Source organism: Haliotis cracherodii, unplaced genomic scaffold, assembly GCF_022045235.1.
Source record: "Haliotis cracherodii isolate W230 unplaced genomic scaffold, xgHalCrac1.p SCAF_7, whole genome shotgun sequence".
In the NCBI taxonomy this organism is placed as follows: Eukaryota; Metazoa; Mollusca; class Gastropoda; order Lepetellida; family Haliotidae; genus Haliotis; species Haliotis cracherodii.
This window is the reverse complement of record NW_027266330.1, coordinates 17,941,808-17,962,886: the sequence shown is the minus strand read 5'-3', so window position 1 is coordinate 17,962,886 and position 21,079 is coordinate 17,941,808. Positions and strand designations below refer to the sequence as shown.

Sequence of the window (21,079 nt, the reverse complement as noted above, 5' to 3'; positions counted from 1 at the left end):
GCAAATCTTCTGCTTCAACGTATCCTTTAGATAATCTTGATCATCAACACAAACAGGCTGGAGACGGATTTCTTTAGACTCGTACCCATATTCACGTTTTAAAACACATTCCTCTTTGACACCATATAGGTAGGAACCACCATTTTCAAGTTTGCTCAATGCACTTATGTAACTATATCGTGATTCCCTTTCTTTTGGAGAAAGTGACTTTTCATTTGAATCGACCTGCTTTCGTGTACTCTCACAACATCATTAACAGTTTGTATTTCCGTTGGTAGTGTGGCGAAAGTGCCTTCGAATTCTCCTCTTTTTCTTATAAATGTTCGTAGTGTATCCGCAGGAATGTCTACAATGCAGTCATCGAGTGTAATCTTGGTATTAAATTCAGATGTTGTCAAGATGGAAGAAGCACTGACATAAAGAGCTAGGAAGTCATCGAAATCACAAAGCACTCTGTGGCCACTCAGCTTTTCCTTCCGGTAAACATCAGTAAATAATTGACCATCATGAATCAAGCCGTGAAGCTTTGTATCCGCGAATTCATCGAATGCGCCAGTAAAAGAATCTCCAGGTGCCAGGCCAACAAGATGAACCAATATATAACCAGAGTTTGAGTTGCGCAAAGCGGATACCTTTTCCAACAGCTGGTGGAGTTTACGATCTCTTTTCTCCCTTTTCTTCTTTTTGTTATCTTCCCCTCTCCCTACACCATACAGGTACTTAACGTGAATCCCAAGAGGCAAGATGCGATCAGTGGAAGATGCACACTGGATGAATTTAGTAACTGCTTCCTCACACCGTGGAATATGGTCACTGAAAGGGAAATATACACAGACTTAGAAACTGGTAGATAACAAGTGTCTCGGGACCAAATTACAAAACAACCCCTTGAACAAACTTCTTTTTCCAGTTCACATCACGTTTATTTTGATGATAATTAATTCCAGGAAATAACCTATACTTTCGCATATAGTGTGTTCACTATATTGTAGTACGTTTGTTTTGTTTGTTTGTTGTTCTTTTAGGCCGCACGCAGCAATATTAATTATGTGATTAGATGTGACTTATTTAGTGTTTTATCTAGAGAATGAACATAGGCACTGTAACCATATATCTGCTGCAATTACATGTCTTCACTATTACATGTGACATATGCGTACAGCAGAATAGCTATTTATCAATTATCACACTTAATATGACCACAAAACATCTGATTTAGAATTAATTGCCATCAAAGGAATTTGAAGAACATGATTGAGTACACATTGTTCGGATTGATAACAATATAAAGGGAAATGGAAATTATGGTTAAGCCTCTATTCACATGCAACAAACGCTAATATAGTCTTGAGGATTCGACACGAGTATTGTTATAACAGACACAAACGCATTGAGGAATAGTTCAGGGAGAGTTACAAAGTACTGTAAATTTAAGACACCAAGCGTTCGCAAAACAACCGCTGTGAGTTAAGGTAATTATATCCTTATGTTGTTACAAAATAGCAATTTAAATGTTTAACAAAAAGCGCAAGGATCCTAAGATAAGTAATTTACACCCAGTTAAATACATAATTGAAAACCGTTAAAATAGAACAATCTTTTACGCAATAAATAGTATGAATCTACAGCATAAGGTGTTTGAAATACTCACAGCAGACAATCCTTGTGCAATATTTCTTTAGCTCTTAAATCCTTGGTGAACGATGTAGAAGTGTTACCGTCTCTTGCATACAGTATACAATCAGTTTTGACGTTAGCACGAACACATTCAAATCCTGTTGGTGTGTCGTCCCCTTCCTTCCTGTATATTATGTCCTGGTCCTTCGCGAACACAGAGACATATGTAAAACCTGCTGGTAACTTGCTTCCATGTCTGAGATACGTGATTCTCTCCCCTTTGATGCATAAGTCCACACATTCAAAACCTGTTGGTATTGTTTCTCTATGTGTCACATATCTGATGTCATCGTCTCTGACATACACATTCACGTGTGAGTCTGGAGATATTTCATCTCCACAGTAATTGCATAATAACATGACATCTGACCAATACCTTGGGTAACATAACACTGTGTAAAAGAACAAATAAATGTTGTTATGAAATGTGCTCGGTAGTCATTCTTATAGGCCTACAGCAGATAATGCGTCCACACACCACGTGATTCACAGCCAATACGTATCAAGGAAGTTAGACAATCACCAATACTGATAAACCACCCAAGGTCAAGTCAAGATAAACTAGACCAGATTTGAATAAAAATGTTCATGACGATGAACACTTTATGAAAAGCATTAACAGATACTCCTGTTTATTTCTAGAATGAAAAACAAACAGTACTTCGACAAATGACACAAAGTGATTGTGAAGTATATTCCAAGCGTCTTGTCTGATTATTTTCACATTTAAATTGTCCAAACATTGTGTCTACATGTACATAATTGTACATAAATTCAAAGTAGGGGCGGTCGATTAGTCCAGTGGTTAAAGCGTTCGCTCGTCACGCCAAAGACCCGGTTTCGATTTCCGACATGGGTACATTTCTGGTGTCACCCGCGGTGAAATTGCTGGAATATTGCTAAAAGCGGCGTAAAACCATACTCACTCACTCACTAACTTCAAAGTAGACATTTATTTTGGCTTGGTTGAACAAACAGTGCTTACTGCTATTAAAAACGGTACACAGAATTAATTCCAGCATGATGCATACATCATTATGCTTTACATTAAAAAAACGTTGTTGTTTTACGATTGAAAATTTGTTCTACATAAGTAACCCGAAACCTTTAAATATTCATAAGAAATCTTTTCCACAAGCACAGTCGATTGAACAATTCCGACCAGATCATGAGCATTAGTCCATAAATCACCATCAATAGTGATGATACCAGGTGTTCGCGAAAGGGTGGGCGTATTCTGCCCAATCGGTGGCACCCGTCACAAAAACTTGAAAACATGGCAATATTCATCTAAAAAAACACGGGAACATATGGTTCAAGTCAAATTAGGGAAGTGCATCAAACATTCATTTTTGTCACTGATGCGTCAAATTTTAAAATATCATCCACACGTCAACCACAAAACCTTTTGAAAGCTTCCTTTGAGGCTTTGAATGTCGTAACCTTGATCAAATAACTTCTGAGCAAGAGTTGTATGACCCTTTCTAAATCTTCGTAGAAAGAGCAGGCTTGATTGTAGCTCGAAGGTTGTGAATTGTAGACATCAAAGGCTTGAGCTGCTGGAATATTGTTCGACAAGAAGCGAAAAGTGACAAAAAGAAAGTTAAAGTCCCTCTTGTCATACAATCTTGTGGATAGTGTTTTGTCACTCTGTATCACAATTTATAGTGCTCGCCCACTGAGATACCACTGTTTAAGATGAATACCATACTCAGACACAGTATACTGACTCGGAGCCGACCAGTCCTTGATTTAGCTCCTTAACGCCGAGCGCCAGACAGGGTAACAACAAGTACCATCTTTTAACGTCTTTTGGTATGACGCGTCCGGGGACCGAACCCCGGACCTTCTGCTCGGGCGCTCTACCTCAAGACCACGGAGGCGGTCTATAAGAGATAAACAACTAGTGGTCGTTGTTTATCGTACAATAAAACACTGCAGAGAGATTAAACCATTAGGGGCTGCGCCATTGAACGATAAACGACTCCCACTCGTCCTGTACTTCTTAAATACAGATTAAAATAAATAAATGTAGCAAAGAGGGTTTGGGTGAACCTGGCACATTCATGCTGGCCAGGCTCATCATCAGCTCAGGGCCCTTGCCCCCTCTACATGCAGCCCAGACAGCAAATGGGACTTCTCCCAGGAAGCGCTGCCTAGTCAAACCCACCCAGAACCTTTCGGAGAATGTGAAAACTCCCCAACACTGCAGCCTTCAGCGTTACCCAGATTGTCAGAAGGGCTGTATTCCTTGCAGCAAACCCGGGTATTCTTCCAGTGTCAGTCAACAGATTGGGAGGTACCAAACCTAAGGCACCGAGAAGAAAGGACATGATCAGGTAGGTTGGCCTGGATAGGTCTGAGGCTGTATACGGGCCTATTTTAAAGAAGTTTGCATTTATTATTGTCCATGACGCCCTCTACATATTCTGTGTCAAACCCACACGCATTGCAAAGACGGTAATGAAATGATAGCGCCACTCCCTCATGTCGCTTAAGATACCGTGTTTGTGAGTGAGTGTTCATGGGCGTCACACATTGTACCCATGTCGGGATTCGAACCGGGTCTTCGGCCTGACGAGCGAACGCTTTTACCACTAAACTACCTGACCGACCCTACTGTGTTTGTGCCAAGGGAGGGCATCCCCCTGACAATGTATAGCCTCTCCTTGACAAACTGAGTCTGGGCCAATTTGATATGGCACTTCGCTTGGTTGGTACACATTTCTGTTCCGTCCAGCATGATAGAACTCCAGATTTCCTTGATATTGGCATCCTGGAGTTTGTCCCTAACCTGCATTCCCAAGTATATATAGGGCTGACCTTCCACGAGATGGTCAAAAACTCCTCCCCCAAGTAACCTGACTGATCCTCCCTCTTCTACCTTGCCACGTTTGAGATGAAGAAAGTTGCATTTGTCAAATCTAAAGAACATACCTAGAAAAGAACTCGACATGGATAATTTGTTTCTTGGGTGAGTGTCGATCCATTGACAATAAGTTCAAGGTCATCCTTGTAAAGGAGGTAAGTAAGGGGTGTCGGAGATCTGTGCTGAGGAGGTCCCGGATGACACCCTTCCTCTTTGCTGAGCAAAAAGCTTTAAGGATGTAGTGACCAACAGAAAAGCAAAGGACTAAAAGAATCGCCCTGAAATATTCCTCTTCTAATAGAACTGGGTTCCAAAGTCACCACCTGCCCCTGCGAATACATCTCTAGTTGAGTTGTCCAGCAATTCATTAAGACTTAAAAATAAAACATTAAAACAAGCAGTCGCTCGGGGAGCTCAACACATTCCAGTAATCTCAAAATCCATTCGAGAGGTACAGAATCATAAGCTTTTCGGTAGTCTATCCAACACATTGAGAGGTTACGGTGGTAAGTTTTAGCCTCTTCAAGAATCATTTTCTTAACCAGCAATTGATCCTTACAACCCCAACATCCCTTTCTGGCTCCTTTCTATTCCATGTAAATAATGTCATTGGATGCGCAGTATGATGACACACGATCTATAAGACACCCTGTGAATATTTTGTATCGTGTATTCAGACTAGTAACAGTGCGGAAGCTTCAGGGATCAGTCAAATCACTATTACTATTTTCATCATTGTTGTTGTTGCTTTTATTATTATTATTTGAACGATATTTGCTCCCAATAAACAATGAAAGGTGGACTTTGTAATGTTGGTACACAACAAGTGACCCTTGTCTCGTACCCCTGTATGACACGCAACGCACATGATTCAAACATGGCGGTAAACAATGTCGTCCTGTCTTTCATGAAGATAACGATAAGTGCTGCTTTTTATATTAAGGACGTTCAACATGTGATGGGCTATACCACGTATATGGATTGGACCTACGAGGGTATCTCACTCTTTTACAACGCCCGTCGAGCAACAAACATACTCCATAATTAATTCAGAAAATTAATCTTAATCATGTATGCAAAGACAAAAATGAAAATCAAGTATTCCTGTAGCTGGAAATATAATCGCAATACTAGATTAGTGTTATTTACCTAAACTTGTTTCTGAAAACAAAAGACGAGTATATTCCAACAAAATCATGTGGAGGGACACCATGTCAAGAGCTTAATACGTAGATGAAGATTAAGAAGTAGGGCAATGAATGGGTGGCATAAACAGCTGTTGATTAACTTTCAAACTTTAAACTTGATTACATTAGACAAAATTGGAATAGAAAAAAATGACCAAACCCCAACAATTGAACAAACACACAAAAAAGTTGCACAAACACTATATACCTATTTACATGCCTTGCATACGTGTGCATATCTTGTAAAATTCAATACTCTTGGAAATGTCATGATGAAAATAATGACTGTCCTACCTGTTACGAGGATTGTGCAGATTGAATTATTTCCGGTTTGTACCATTGCTCTCAAATGTAGCTTTATCCTACCATTTAGTTATTAGAAATTCAATTATGGTGCGTTTTGGTACCCAGTACTGGTTTCCCCATGTGAGTTAAAACTATAATAAGGATATGTATCTCTAATTGGAGTGAGAATAATATTAATCTTGACTGACTGCCTAAACATGCTGTCACTGGTCATTAGCAACAGCGTCACCGGTCCTCTCTGACATTCGGAGCGGAAACCTCCCCTACCCAGCGCAGCTGACACGTAGAAACGTATGTTTTATTATAAGGATTTGTTTGTCGTATTTGCGTAAATCATAACGTTGTACATTTCCCTCCCTTTTCCAATGAAGAGTGGCATTCTAACCCGGATCGTCACGGGGGAACGCATTTTATACGTGTGCAGCTGTTTATAGTAGCCATTATATTAAAAGGGGGCACGAGTGGCCCAGTGGTCTGAGGTGCCACAATTCGCTGTGGAGAGTTGCGTCCCTTGGGCACGCCAAAAATCTGTTTTCGGGTTCGAATCCCGGTTCGCCCCGATTATGTTTCTAGGTTTGTCAGCACGATATCCCTGCTCGTGGGTTTCACCGAAGAGGTAAACGTCTAAGACCTGCATCAACTGGAATACAGTAAAAACGGCGTTAAACACAACTCACGCACTCACTTAAATGATCATTACAGGTGTATTGAGAAGGTTGTGTTAGGAATTTTAGCTAATGATGGAAAAGCAGTGCATTAATGTTATTGTTAATGACAGCTATGGCTTGCTGAGGGTTGCATAACGAAGGACGTTTTGGCAATGAAGTTCATCTTCATGATAGATTGCCACGAAACCAAAAACAATACACGATGGCACCCGTCACAAACACATGCACAGGCAAGTCCATTGTTCAGCTGAAAAAAACAAGGCAACATATGGTACAAGTTATCATTTTTGTCAATGATGTGTCAAATTTAGAAATGCCCTCCGCATGCCAACCATAAAACGTTTACTGAAGCCTTGGATGTTGTAACTTTGATCAAACAACTTCTGAGCAAGAATCGTATGGCGCTCTTTGAAAACTTGGTAGAATGCACGTGCTCGATTGTACCTCAAACGCTGTGAAATGGTGACACAAAGGACTGGAGCTGCAGGAATATTGCTCGACATAAAGGGAAAGTAGACTATTGACTGTAGTAAAGTCATCTCTCTTGTCATACAGTCTTGCGGAGTGTGTTTTGCAACTCCGAATCTTTATGCATAAATCGGAGGGCACGGGTGGCCCAGGCGTCTAAGGCGCCGCGATTCGCTGTGCAGAGTTGCGTCCCTTGGACACGCCAGAAACCTATGATTGTTGGTTCGAATCCCGGTTCGCCCCGATTATGTTTCTAGGTTTGTCAGCACCATACCCGGGCTCGTGGGTTTCACCGAAGTGGTAAACGTCTAAGACCTGCATCACTTCGGGCTTTCCTCCCACATTAAGCTGAGACGCCGTGATATAACTGGAATGCTGTTAAAAGCAGTGTTAAACCCAACTCACTCACAATTATGCATAAATCTGAATATGTACTTCTAACCTAAATGCCTTACTCCCAAGTTATACACAGATGTTATCAATGAAAAAGTCCTAGATTTCACAATGTGTTTTCTCAGTAAACTTCAGATGACATTGGCTTTCATTTTGGACAAATTGATCTGAACCTCTGAACTATATCGCTATGCAATGTATCAAAGTATTTTGTTTTGTCCAGATATCAATTCGGGTATGTGTTTGTCAAGTCAGTTGACGATTGACCTTAAATGTGGTCGATTGTGACAATCAAAGTTACACGAATACCTGCTCTGGTTTAATCACGAGGCTGATTTTTATAACGTCAAGTAGAGTTTTTTGATTGACATTTCGTGATAACGTATTGCAAGTTATGAGCCAAGTATCGCGTGTTCTCGTTTATCTGTCTGGTATTACAGATAACTCTTCACATGTCGTGCAGGGGCAGCAGTTATCAAGATAAACCATGAAAGCAAACATGGAACACAATGTACAGACTTTACAAAACGAGGGTTGGTTGGTGGGTATGTTGTTTTACAACGCACTCAGCAATATTACAGCTATATGAGGGCGGTCTGAAAATAATCGAGTCTGGACCAGACAATCTAGTGATTGATATCATGAGCATCAATCCATACAATTTGGATCGATGACATGCTCCAACCCGTCAGCGAGTATGACCACCTGAAAGTCGCCTTTTACGGCAAGCATGGGTAGCTGAAGACCTATTCTACCCCGGATCTTCACGGGTCACAACACGAGGGAAACAGTACCCCGTCATTTTAACACTATCAGTCAGAATATGTTGTTTACATATTTCAGTGAAATGTTTCAGTCCGACAGTACAAACCTCAAGGACAATCAGATTAATATTGAAGACCCGCCTTTAGATGAAATTGATTATATTATCCTAGAATCGCCTATTACAGAGGAAGAAATAGAAAAGGCTCTTTATCATATACAAAATGGCAAATCTGCGGGTATAAATGAGATTTTGATTGAAATTGAAATCAGACAGTTTTATGCGATTTTGTATTTGCCTCTTTAATAAGATCTAGAACTCTGGTATATTTCCTTCAGTTTGGATCCAGTCTATTATAGTACCGCTACATAAGAAGGGAGATACGAAGATTCCAGACAACTACAGGGGAATTTCACTATTAAGTGTTATAAGTAAGATATGTACGGGTGTTCTCAATAACAGACTTTCCAATAGGGCAGAACTAGAGGACAAAATACCAGAGTCGCAGGCAGGTTTCCGATCTGGGTATTCCACCATCGATCATATTTTTACTTTACACTCTATTACAGAAAAGTGTTTGATTAAAAAAGGCAAAAACTATATGTTGTATTTATAGATTTTAAGAAAACATTCGACTATGTAGAAATAAACTATGGTACTGTTTGCAATGTAATTGCCTGGGTGGAAAAAAGCCATTTACTCTTCTGTTAAATCTTGTGTTCGACAAACTTCCGCATGTACCGATTTCTATGACTGTCCAAATGGTGTACGCCAAGGTTGCATACTTAGCCCTTTGCTATTATTTATAGGGGAACTTTCAAAAACTATAAATGAAAACGGTAAACATGGCATACAATTATTTCCAGATATGTATGAAATTTTGTTACTGTTATTTGCAGATGACGTCATCCTTGTCTCAGAATCTATTGCGGGTTTACAGATACATGGGGATTAACTGTTAACATACAAAAATCTGCCAAGGAGAAATGGACATACAAAGACATATTTTCCTCAACTTTCAAGATGACAAAGTGTATTGCTGATCTAGCAAATCGTGGAAAAAGGGCTTTGATGGAAATAAACATAAATTTGAATAGAATAGGAATGATTGATCCAAAAGTATATTTTAAAATATTTGATACACAGGTGTTACCAATACTTTTATATGGGTCAGAAGTATGGGGTTACCAGCGGTATGATCAAATAAAGAGTTCATCTCTTGGCATGTAAAAGTTTTTCAAAGGTGGGAAAAAAAACGCCAAATCCCATTGTCTATGGTGAATGTTGTCGCGACCCGGTTTATGTGAGTGAGTGAGTGAGTGAGTGAGTGAGTATGGTTTTACGCTGCTTTTAGCAATATTCCAGCAATATCACGGCGGGGGACACCAGAAATGGGCTTCACACATTGTACCCATGTCGGGAATCGAACCCCGGTCTTTGGCGTGTCGAGTGAACGCTTTAACCACTAGGCTACCCGACCGCTCCCAGCTTTATGTCAATGCGCAGGCCCGCATTATAAAGTATTGGTTAAAATTAACCCGAATGCACGAAGGGCGTATTCCAAGAAAAGTATATAACATGTTGATGTATTTCGACAACATTTGTCGTAATACTTGGGTAGCATCTGTTCGTAACATTTTTTTTTCTCATGGTTTGGGTTTTGTATGATTGTATGAATTTCGTCAAAACTGGATGTCAACACTCAACAGTAGTACCTGATATATGATGTATAAAGAATATAAAACACTGTTTGAACCTGAAAGATATTTGAGTATCTACAATGGCAAACATGTAAGCAGTGTTTTTATTAAATTAAGATGTAACGTTTTACCTTTACGGCAGAACGAGGGTAGATGGCAATCTATTGAATCATGTTTACGTGTGTGTCCTGTTTGTAATATCATTTCGTATTGATCTGTAAACATTATACTGAGCTGTGTAAAGTTTATTTGCCAGAATTGTATTGGAAGTTTCCAACGATATATAAATTCAAACAATTATTGTGTACAACTCAGGATGAACGTCTGCAATATTATGTGTATTATGCGTATAAACAAAGACATTAAGTCGTAAAATCTATGTAATGTGCTTCACATTGTATTATTGGCACTGCATTTCTTGTGGGCCAAGGGGCGGTAGCCTAGTGGTTAAAGCGTTGGCTCGTGACGCCGAAGACCCGGGTTCGATTCCCGACATGGGAACAATGTGTGAAGCCCATTTCTGGTGTCCCCCGCCGTGATATTGCTGGAATATTGCTAAAAGCGGCGTAAAACCATACTCACTCACTCACTCACTCACTCTTGTGGGCCAAAGGCCTACACACAAATAAACTAATTTTGACTTTGACTTTGACTATGACCCCAAGCCGCCATAGAGCACCCCCGAAATAGTCTTCTTGTATCAGTCCCAGTGTACTATTCGGACGTTTGATAACGGGGATCTATGACTAATACAAACTGATAATGACACTGGAAGCATATACGTCGTTACTACCTTTTTTTCCTTTATCTGAATCTGACACTTAGACAGAGATTTTCCATGATTGTAGGATACGGCAGACATTAACTAATTTATCAGAGATATTTTCATAATTAGTAATCATGTACACAGCGACTTAAGTGGATCTGCCAGGAGGAATTTTTAAATCAAAATAAATATGACATAGCTTTGAAATGAGAGTTAGTTTGATTGTAAGCCACTTTGAACAATATTCCAGTTATATCACGGCGCGTCAACTTGATGTGGGAGGTAAGCCCAAAGAGAGGCAGGTCTTAGAACTTTACCACTTTGATGAAAACTACCAGCACGTGAAATAATGGCTTTGAAAGTCATTGAACTAATTGACATGACGTGAATACCATGTATACTTAAATGTGTTTACAGACCGCCGTATTGCACTTCTAGAAATGGTTATACATACTTATATTTTATGGAAAAAAGGTGTCGACGAAGGCTTGATATTTATAACCAGCATGATAAGATTAAAAAAAGATATTTACACTAAGACTAGAGCTATAGGTAGCCAAGAACATACGATAGGTCACCATACCTGGTACCATGGGATTCACACCATCCCATTAGTCGCAATAATAGCCGGTTGTATCAAAATCAAGCACATGATTATATATATCGATTGCTATAAAACATTGGTAGTCATAATACTTCACACATTCATTCTCAGTGGGACAATTAGATTACGCGGCTTCAACCATCGTTACAATCTACCAATCTTCAAAAGCATTATTTTTAAAAAACAAAACCCAGAGCATTATCAATTTAGTGTCATTTATACAAAACAAATTATGCTTAATATGGTATAACCTTACAAAAACGAACAATGTATCTATGTAAATCAAAATTGTAAATTGTAAATAAAAGCGAATTTTGTTTTTCCATATTCATAAAATAAAAATGTCAAAACCTTTTCAACAATCATAAGAAATCTATACTAAAAGCAGTGACAATTGTCCACGATTCCGACTATACTAAGATTATGTAGTTATGAATCACTATCATATGATGACTAGTTGTTCTCGAAAAGGTTAGCGTATCCTGCGCTACTGATGGCACCCGTCACAAACGCATGCAAAGACGTGGAAAGTGTTCACCTGAAGAAATACACGGAAACATATGGTAAATAATCGAGTCTGGACCAGACATTCCAGTGATTGACATCATAAGCATCGATCCAGGCAATTGGGATGACATGCATCAACCAAGTCAGTGAGTCTGACCACCCAGTTCCGTTAGTCGCCTCTTACGAAAAGCATAGCCGCCTTATACGGCAAGCATGGGTTGCTGAAGACCTATTCTACCCCCGGAATGACCGGTCAAGATCATGGAGGGGAGTACAGTTGGTCTCCCTGGGAATGCCTACTTCTTGTCTGAATGTAGTATCCCCAAATTTCACAAAGCTGCTATCTAGTCCAGTATTTCACATGGTTTAAGGTTGGACATTAATTTCATTGATGTAACCATAGCTATGGTCATCACGTATTGTGACAAATACCTTGCAACTAATCTATGTTGTCCTAAAACGACAAAACAACAAAAGCAAACAAAACAAACAAACATACCGTACTCATTGTTTGAGGGCAATAATATTTCGTCTTCCTTGTCGTTTGTTCGTAATGGGTAGACAATATGCCCATTTTTGTAAACGTATTTTATTCAACAGTAAACATGAACTTTTAAATCGGGGTAACGTGACTTTTATAGCGAACTAGTACGAACTATATCAGGCGGTGCACACATGAGCTTTGAGTGAAGATGACAGAGGAGACAAGATAGATTACAAACCTTTGTCCTTCAGTTTGGTATCAACAGAAACGGAGACAAGCACATTGTTGTACTTTGCATTTTTTAAGAGAGGTCACTACAAGGTCTTACCCTTGTCGAGCTATTGTTACAAAGACAAGCAACATAATCGAAAAGTGTATGCCTCTTACTGCAACAACATAAAGATAGAGTCCCGGACGTTCAGACCTCGTGCATGAGTGAGTGAGTGAGTGAGTGAGTGAGTGAGTTGGGTTTAACGCCGCTTTTAACAGTATTCCAGTTATGTCAGCTTAATGTGGGAGGAAAGCCCGTAGTGATGCAGGTCTCCGATATTTACCACTTCGGTGAAACCCACGAGCACGGGTATGGTGCTGACAAACCTAGAAACATAATCGGGGCGAACCGGGATTCGAACCCACAATCATAGGTTTCTGGCGTGCCGAAGGGACGCAACTCTGCACAGGGAATCGCACCGCCTTAGACGACTGGCCAGCCCGTGCCCTCACCTCGTGCATGATGCATGTCACATTTGTGATAGTGATGCGTGAAAGTACGATCGATAAGCTGTTGGTTGAAATGTTGTATTTTTCCTGATATTCACGTTCAGGTACTACGCCGCAATATAACTGGAATACTGTTAAAACCCAACTCACTCACTCACTCGACCTGAATAGCCACCAGATTTGCTGATGTGTTAAATATTTATCTTACAGGTTTGGTAAGGAAACAAAACTGAAATTTGTTGTGACGTAAAGGAAACTTAGAATACATTATTATAACATTCCGTTGTAAGTAAATGTATTTATGATATACCTTTTTCGCCTGACCAACTTCGGTACCTAGCTGTAAGTAATCTTTATGGCACCAAACTACTGCAGGGTACTGCTACTGTGTAGGGTTTTAAAGCCCGATAGCAATAATTTCATTGTATTCAATGTATATATATCGTTAATGTAAATCTATCGATGTTTATTAAAAAAAACCCATTAAAAACGACAGAACTTTAAGTAATCCAAAGTTATTAATTTGACCATCACAAGTAGCACAAGTAGTGAACGAACGCTTTAACCACTAGGCTACCCGACCACCCCCCGTATAGGGAAGTATGGATACAAACAGACACGCCCCCTTGATAGTTAAACTCTGTAGTTCGTAATACACTGTACGCGGGGAACATAATCTCCATGCTTTCCATAGTGCAGTTGTTTCAGATACGAGAAGACCAAACTATGCGATCAATGCAAAAAACTCAAAGCTATCAGTACTGAGCTTATTGTTAAACCCCATCACATTGCAACACTTTATAGACAAGTCCTTGGTGTTGTCAGTCTCATTGTCACTTGAGGCTGGGCCGCATTCTTATCTGTGTTTACTTCCGGTTCAAATTTCAAACATGTTCAGAAGAATGTTACTATGTTCAACCGAAATCATGCAACCAAATCATGTTTTTTGCAAACTACAGATCAACCTGTTGATTTCGTTTGTATCCTCCCTGGAACCTTTTTCTCTGGCAGCCGGGGGGCACGGGTGGCACAGTCGTCTAAGGCGCCGCGATTCGCTGTGCAGAGTTGCGTCCCTTGGGCACGCCAGAAACCTATGATTTTGGGTTCGAATCCCGGTTTGCCCTTATTATGTTTCTAGGTTTGTCAGCACCATACCCGTGCTCGTGGGTTTCACCGAAGTGGTAAACGTCTGAGACCTGCATCACTTCGGGTTTTCCTCCCGCATCAAGCTGACTCGCCGTGATATAACTGGAATAATGTTAAAAGCGGCGTTAAACCCAACTCACTCACTCACTCACACGCGCATTATCATTTGGTTTTAAAGTGTTGACTATAGGGAAAGGCGATTCTCAGAGAGTGCATGTGCAGACATATAGATGTCTTAACACTTAATGTGTGTGGTAGTCACAGTCAGCACCTCAAGGTATGAGCATGTGCTATGACTTTTCAGGCAATAAAAACAAGTCATCATATCACATGTCAGAGGCGTGGTCTGTGGTGTGGTGGTGTACAGCAAATATTCAGCTGGCGGTGGCTCGAAGAGTCTAACGTCTACCGCGTCACTCACTATTCACTATATATCACATACACTACGGAGTATGGTTATCCATATACATGTATGCGTGTAATCATCTCATACCGCAAATATGGGTTATCGGGTGACCTATATTCGGTAAGTTATACAATGACAGACACCCATCAGCGAGTATGAACTCACTGTTGGGGTATGGTAACAAGAGTTACCTCCCGTGGACTACGTTAGCGTGATTATGTCAAACGTATATAACGAACGCATGTATGTCTAAGGCGTGTACCACATTGGCTAGTTTATTTTTAGAGGAAAGTCAAGATAAGTTAGCATGAAATCATGTGCAGGAGTATTGAGTTCTAAGAAATTCCCTATTTGGACTTGTTTCATCAGGTGAAAATTTGACTTTCCTTTGCATGTGTTTGTGATCGCTGCAACCCGCGGTACAGGATACGCTCACCTTTTCGCGAACATTCTGAATCGTACGAATGACGTTTCTGAGGATTTGGAAATGGTTTTATCACTTTTATTTATATATAAGGCGTATCGTCGCTGTGATTTACGGTTTAACCACAACAACGACATGTGCATATTTTTGTTTCCTAGACTGAGGAGAGGGTTGAGAATGAGGAGAGGGTTGAGAATGGGGAGAGGGTTGGAATGGAGAGGGGGTGGAGAATGAGGAGAGTGTTGAGAATGAGGCGAGGGGGGAGAATGAGGAGAGGGTGGAGAATGAGGAGAGGGAGGAGAATGAGGAGAGGGAGGAGAATGAGGAGAAGGTGGAGAATGAAGAGAAGGTGGATAATGAGAAGAAGATGGAGAATGAGGCGAGGGTGGAGAATGAGAAGAGGGTGGGAATGGGGAGAGGGTGGAGAATGAGGAGAGTGTTGAGAATGAGGAGAAGGTGGAGAATGAAGAGAGGGAGGAGAATGAGAAGGTGGAGAATAAAGAGAGGATGGAGAATGAGAAGAAGATGGAGAATGAGGCGAGGGTGGAGAATGAGGAGAGGGTGGAGAATGATGAGAGGGTGGAGAATGAGGAGAGGTCGAGAATGAGGCGAGGGTGGAGAATGAAGAAAGGGTGGAGAATGAGGAGAAGGTGGAGAATGAGGAGAGGGAGGAGAATTAGGAGAAGGTGGAGAATGAGGACAAGGTGGAGAATTGAGAGAGGATGGAGAATGAGAAGAAGATGGAGAATGAGGCGAGGGTGGAGAATGAGGAGAGGGTGGGAATGGGAGAGGGTGGAGAATGAGGAAAGGGTGGAGAATGATGAGAGGGTGGAGAACGAGGAGAGGTGAGAATGAGGAGAGGGTGGAGAATTGGTGATCAGAGGGTCGAGAATGGGGAGAACGTGGAAAATGTGGAGAATGAGGAGAGGGTGGGAATGAAAAGAGGGTGGCGAAAGAGGAGAGGGTGCCGAATGAGGAGTTGGTGTAGAACAAGGACAGGTGGAGAATGAGGAAAGGGTGGGAAGGATTGTCGAGTCGTCTACGTTGCCATAATTCACTTTGCAGAGTTGACTCCCTTAAACTTGCAAGTATCCGATGATTCTGGGTTTGAATTCCAGTTTCCCACATGTTACTGACATTCCAATTAAAGTGATTGTTTTGAGTAAGTGTGTCAACTCATTTCGTTATTGATTTGAATATGTACTGTTACCTTTGCGAGAACCGCCTCTGTGGTCCAGTCAAAAAGCGTCTACCCCGAGAGCGGAAGGTCCTGGTTCGATCCCCGGCCGCGTCATACCGAAAGACGTTAAATGATGGTATTTTGTGTTTCCATGCCTGTCACTCGGCGTTACGAATCTGTTTCGCAGGTGAATGAACCGTATCTGACCGCCTTCCAGTGGTGTTGTCACTCGGGGTCGTCCGGTTCTGGGCCTGTCCTGTTTCCTGCCTGTACCGTTGAATCAGCCTGGCTACTGTCAATGGTGTACAACCAAACCTTCTGGCAATTTGGACCTGTGTTGCCCCAATTTCGGCCATACCGATGACTCTCTCTCTCTGCTCCTGTGACAGTCGTGGCATTTATTTTGTGTGCTTTCATCAAGTGTGGTTATACCCTGCAGACGAACGCATTTATACAGCTCACATGCATGTGCAGTTTATGCCATAGGCGGGAAACCTGTTTCACCAATTGTTTGTCACCGCACGAGCACCGTCAAAGGTGGCGCGTTCGGTTGAGGTGTTTTTGGTACCTGTTCCTGGGCAGTCATATTCCCAATACCCACTTTCCACTAATTATCGCTGTTTTTAGGAAAATGACAAAATGACAACCTATATTTTATTTTGCCGCTTAGTGTATTAGTCCGGACTAGCAGTACAAGCAGCCACAAACACATACACGTCGCAATATAAGTGCAATACTCTTGAATGAGACATTAAATTCCATTTGACATCACCTATGCAAGAAAAACATTCTAGTAGATAATATAATGATTCTTTTGACTGTGGTAGTATAACCGTTACTGTTACTAATGGATGAGGAGTAATCAGTATCAGTGCCGAATCCACAACCCGCACTTCTCTTTGCTGACGCAGTAAAGTTCCCAATACTATGTGAACCACTCGCCTTGGGAAATATACTTGACCAGAAATTGGCCTTTCTTTTGATGTTTGATATAGGTTTCCAGATGCCATTTCATAACAATATCCAGACCGATGCATAGCATATGTGTTGATAGTCAGGTGTTCGAATTCTGAAGGAAAGCCCAGATTGGAACCTAACAACCACGTAACACCATTGCTGATGATGACTTATCCAACCAATAGCCAATTTCAATTACAGGCAAGATTCAGGTAAAATAAACACAAAGCCTACTTTAACGTTTAATATTAACGGTCACTTTCTCTCTCAGGATACCAGCAATCTTATGAGAGTCAGATTGGTGAGGGAATGCTAATGTTTTGCATCGTGAAGGCCTCGAAATATGTGAACAAACGGGAACAGATTAAATGTGACTGCCTCATGTAGATACCCTAATTGAACAACATATCTCATACAATTGTGGACTGTATATGAGGTCAATACTTTGTCATCGGTTTTATATGATTTTTTTGCTATATAATAAAGAGACAAAAACAGACTCGAAATATTAAACAAGGTTAGCTACAACAACGATAGGAGGTTCCTAAAAAGCATGAGAAACCCAACGAAAATCTATTACAACTTATATTTGATGTCATATAAACTAGAAATATAAAGAACTTTCATCACCATATTTATGATCCTTTAACATAGATATTTTATAGAATTGTAGTTTCATAAAACAAGTAAATCTTAGGAATCCATTAAGAGCTTTTGATGTGCAATTCAATATATTTTCATTTTATATATTATCAATTTCGATTTTTTATATTAATATAAGATCAATTTGTAATTAAGATCAATGTCTTTTTTCAGCCTACATTTGACAACTATACCAGAAATACATATGTTTACTAGCCTCAGGCTTCTACAATTAACACGTGTTATATGGCAGTGTAATGTATTGTGAAAGAAATGTTGTATTACATTGTTTCCGTTCATAACATTGTGTTTTAACAATAATTAGTAGTCAGGAATGTATTGCTGTCCAATGTAAGCAGTGGAGTGGGTGTTACTCTATTTAGATAATTTGGGGTCAAATGAAACCTTGAAATTTCTAGAACGGCTACAGAACAAACCAGCATGATATAGAACCTTCCAGAAGGTATTCAGACTATATAACTGGAGCGTGCCTCTCTCATCTCACATTACATCAAGACCAGCGGCTGTGTGAAGAGCATTGTTTTCATCCCGGATATCCAGCCAGGGCCTATTTTTAAAGCTTGACCACTGTTGCTGGTAGGTGAATATTATGACCACTGCCAGTCTATTGTGTACTGCCATTGTAATTGCTGTGCAGTAATTTGTAAACCTAGTTATTTTTAATTACACTTGTTAATTGTATACTATTTCTTCCTTGCCTGTACGTGTAGATTTCTGGGTTAACTTATTGTTTCTATGTGGAAGTCGACATGTATGTCAAAGGAGAGAGTTAGTGTTATTTACGCATCAGTATACAACAGACAGTCTTTCATGTCACTCTCTTTTGAAAACTGTTGTTAATACAACTGCACATTTACCCAAACTATTTCATCAGAAAGAAATGTTTATGTAAATATATGGTAGATATTATGACACAATCATAAAAAAATAATTACCAAAATGTATCAAGATTATCATAATAGGAGTGTTCAAGCGTTATATTCAAGTACATGTATTCAGTCCTCGCTGTGTGTGTCCTACTTACAATAGACATTCTGTGTGCAGTACTTGTTCAGCTGTTACACGCATATCAGTTGATGTTGTAATGTAACCTTCCCTGCTGTATGGTGCAGCGTCCGATCTGACACAGACGTGGACACATTGTACTCCAGATGGCATATGACTAGTATCCCTTCTCTTTGTCAACAGTATATCCCGATGTTTCTCATAAACAGAAACAATTTCGAAAGCCATTGGTACGCTGCTTCCTGCTCTGAGATATTTGACACAGCCGTCTTTCATACAGACAGTGACACACTTGAATCCTGGTGGTATATGATCACCACGTGCCACATAACGCACTTCTTCGTCTTTGTGATACACAGTTACACGATCAGAGCCTGGTAGTATTTCATTCCCACGATAACTACATAGTAGCATAAACCCGTGATGAGCCGGGTTTTAGGTCTTCAGCAACCCATGCTTGCCGTGAAAGGCAACTATGCTTGTCATAAAAGGCGACTAACGGGATCGGGTGGTCAGACTCGCTGACTTGGTTGATGCATTTCATCGATCCCAATTGCGTGGATTGATGATCATGATATTAATCACTGGATTGTCTGGTCCAGACTCGATTATTTACAGACCGCCATCATATAGCTGGAATATTACTGAATGCGGCGTTAAACAACAAATCAACCAACCAAACATAGTAGCATGACGCTGACACACCCTGTAATGTCCACGTGGAAAAACGTGGGAAAACATGTAACTGTTGGATAACAGTTTTCCACTGTCACGGAGCTGCGCTCCAGCGACCAGGGTGCCATCAAACAATATTAAAGTAATAATTGTAAACGTGGTAATAGGTACATAAGTTTTATTACTATCAGCTAATGGTATCAATAGACGACAATATAAGGAATGAAAAACCCAATGTACAATGACAATGATCACTTATTAATTAAATCAGAGCAAATACCCAAGCTGATTAGGTAAGCAACTGTATAGTGAGTGAGCGAGCATGGTTTTACGCCGCCTTTAGCAATATTCCAGAATATCACTGCGGGGGACACCAGAAATGGGCTTCACACATTGTACCCATGTGGGGAATCGAACCCGGGGCGCGATGAGCGAACGCCTTAACCACTAGGCTACCCGACCGCCACTACTTCTTTCAAGTGAGACATACTCAAATATTTTACATTTTGAATTGGAAGGCATAAGTTTTTCAATTGACGTTTTTTAACCTGCTTTGGGGTATTACATATGGATTGTAAGACCTAGGTTTTACAATTGAACTGTTAGTAACTGACCTTTTGATATGAATATAATGTATTTTTCTATTGGCATGACTAGCGAACCTCTAGGAAACCCCACCGACCCCAAGCAACTGTATAACAGTAATAAAAGAGAGTAGCTAAATCAACACTTTGACAAGATAATATTACAAGGTGCAAAGACAGACAAATAAGTCGGCTGCGAGAAATTATCACCTGAGAGTTATTTCAACACTCTAATGAGTGAATAACATCGGGTGGGTTAAATAGCGGAAAATAAACACAGAGGACCTATCCCTAAAACAAGTCTCTTGGACAATAGAATAGACGATAACCCCTGAATATGAAACTGGTCTTATTGACTAAAGACTCAGTCACTTTGACTGGGCAAGGACATTCTAAACCCACCAAAACTACAAGTTATTTGACTTAAAGTGTATGTAGACTCACAATCATTAATAAGGTACTTGGCCGAAAGAATACCTTGACTCCCAATAGTGAATATTAGGGCCTAGGCCTAAACTAGGCAATCGCTGGGAAGGTTGGTTATCCACAGATAACTAGAACAACTAGAGTATGAAAGCCTTAGGTATACGTTTAGCTCAATACAACCAAAGTACGTCAGCACTAGATTAAAACTGCCTGAGGAGAAGAAACCCCTCAAATGAAAACTATAACTGAAAACGGACAATCAACCCTTTTAATAAACCCACAAGATATTTACAATAAACACATTATGTACAAATTGAACTTCCGTGTTATGGAAGTATGCACATGGAAGTATAGCCCTAACTTCCCTGGTATGGAAGTATGCACATGGAAGTATAGCCCACGTAGGGCTCCGAAAACACGCAAGCTATGAGTAGGAGCATCTCGCGATGCGTCCTGCTCCTATCAGCCCTATATCTCATCTGCCACGTCCGTCAGTTCGTT

At 40.4% G+C, this 21,079-nt stretch overlaps 1 protein-coding gene across 1 annotated transcript; it reads right to left on the bottom strand.

The window, feature by feature from the left end:
• Positions 1-164: 164 nt before the first annotated feature.
• On the bottom strand, positions 165-2,138 carry LOC139448717 (uncharacterized). The gene is made up of 2 exons (XM_071230262.1): positions 1,652-2,138; positions 165-813 (listed from the first exon to the last, which is right to left on the bottom strand). The coding sequence occupies exons 1-2, from the start codon at positions 2,035-2,037 to the stop codon at positions 165-167; spliced, it is 1,035 nt and encodes a 344-aa protein (XP_071086363.1). The 5' UTR covers positions 2,038-2,138.
• Positions 2,139-21,079: the final 18,941 nt, after the last annotated feature.

Excerpts from the sequence above, each read along its gene's own strand:
- LOC139448717 (XM_071230262.1), bottom strand. The coding sequence starts at position 2,037 with ATGTTATTATGCAATTACTGTGGAGATGAAATATCTCCAGACTCACAC. Across the intron at positions 814-1,651 it reads TTGCACAAGGATTGTCTGCT|TGACCATATTCCACGGTGTG; the intron begins GTGAGTATTTCA and ends TTTCCCTTTCAG.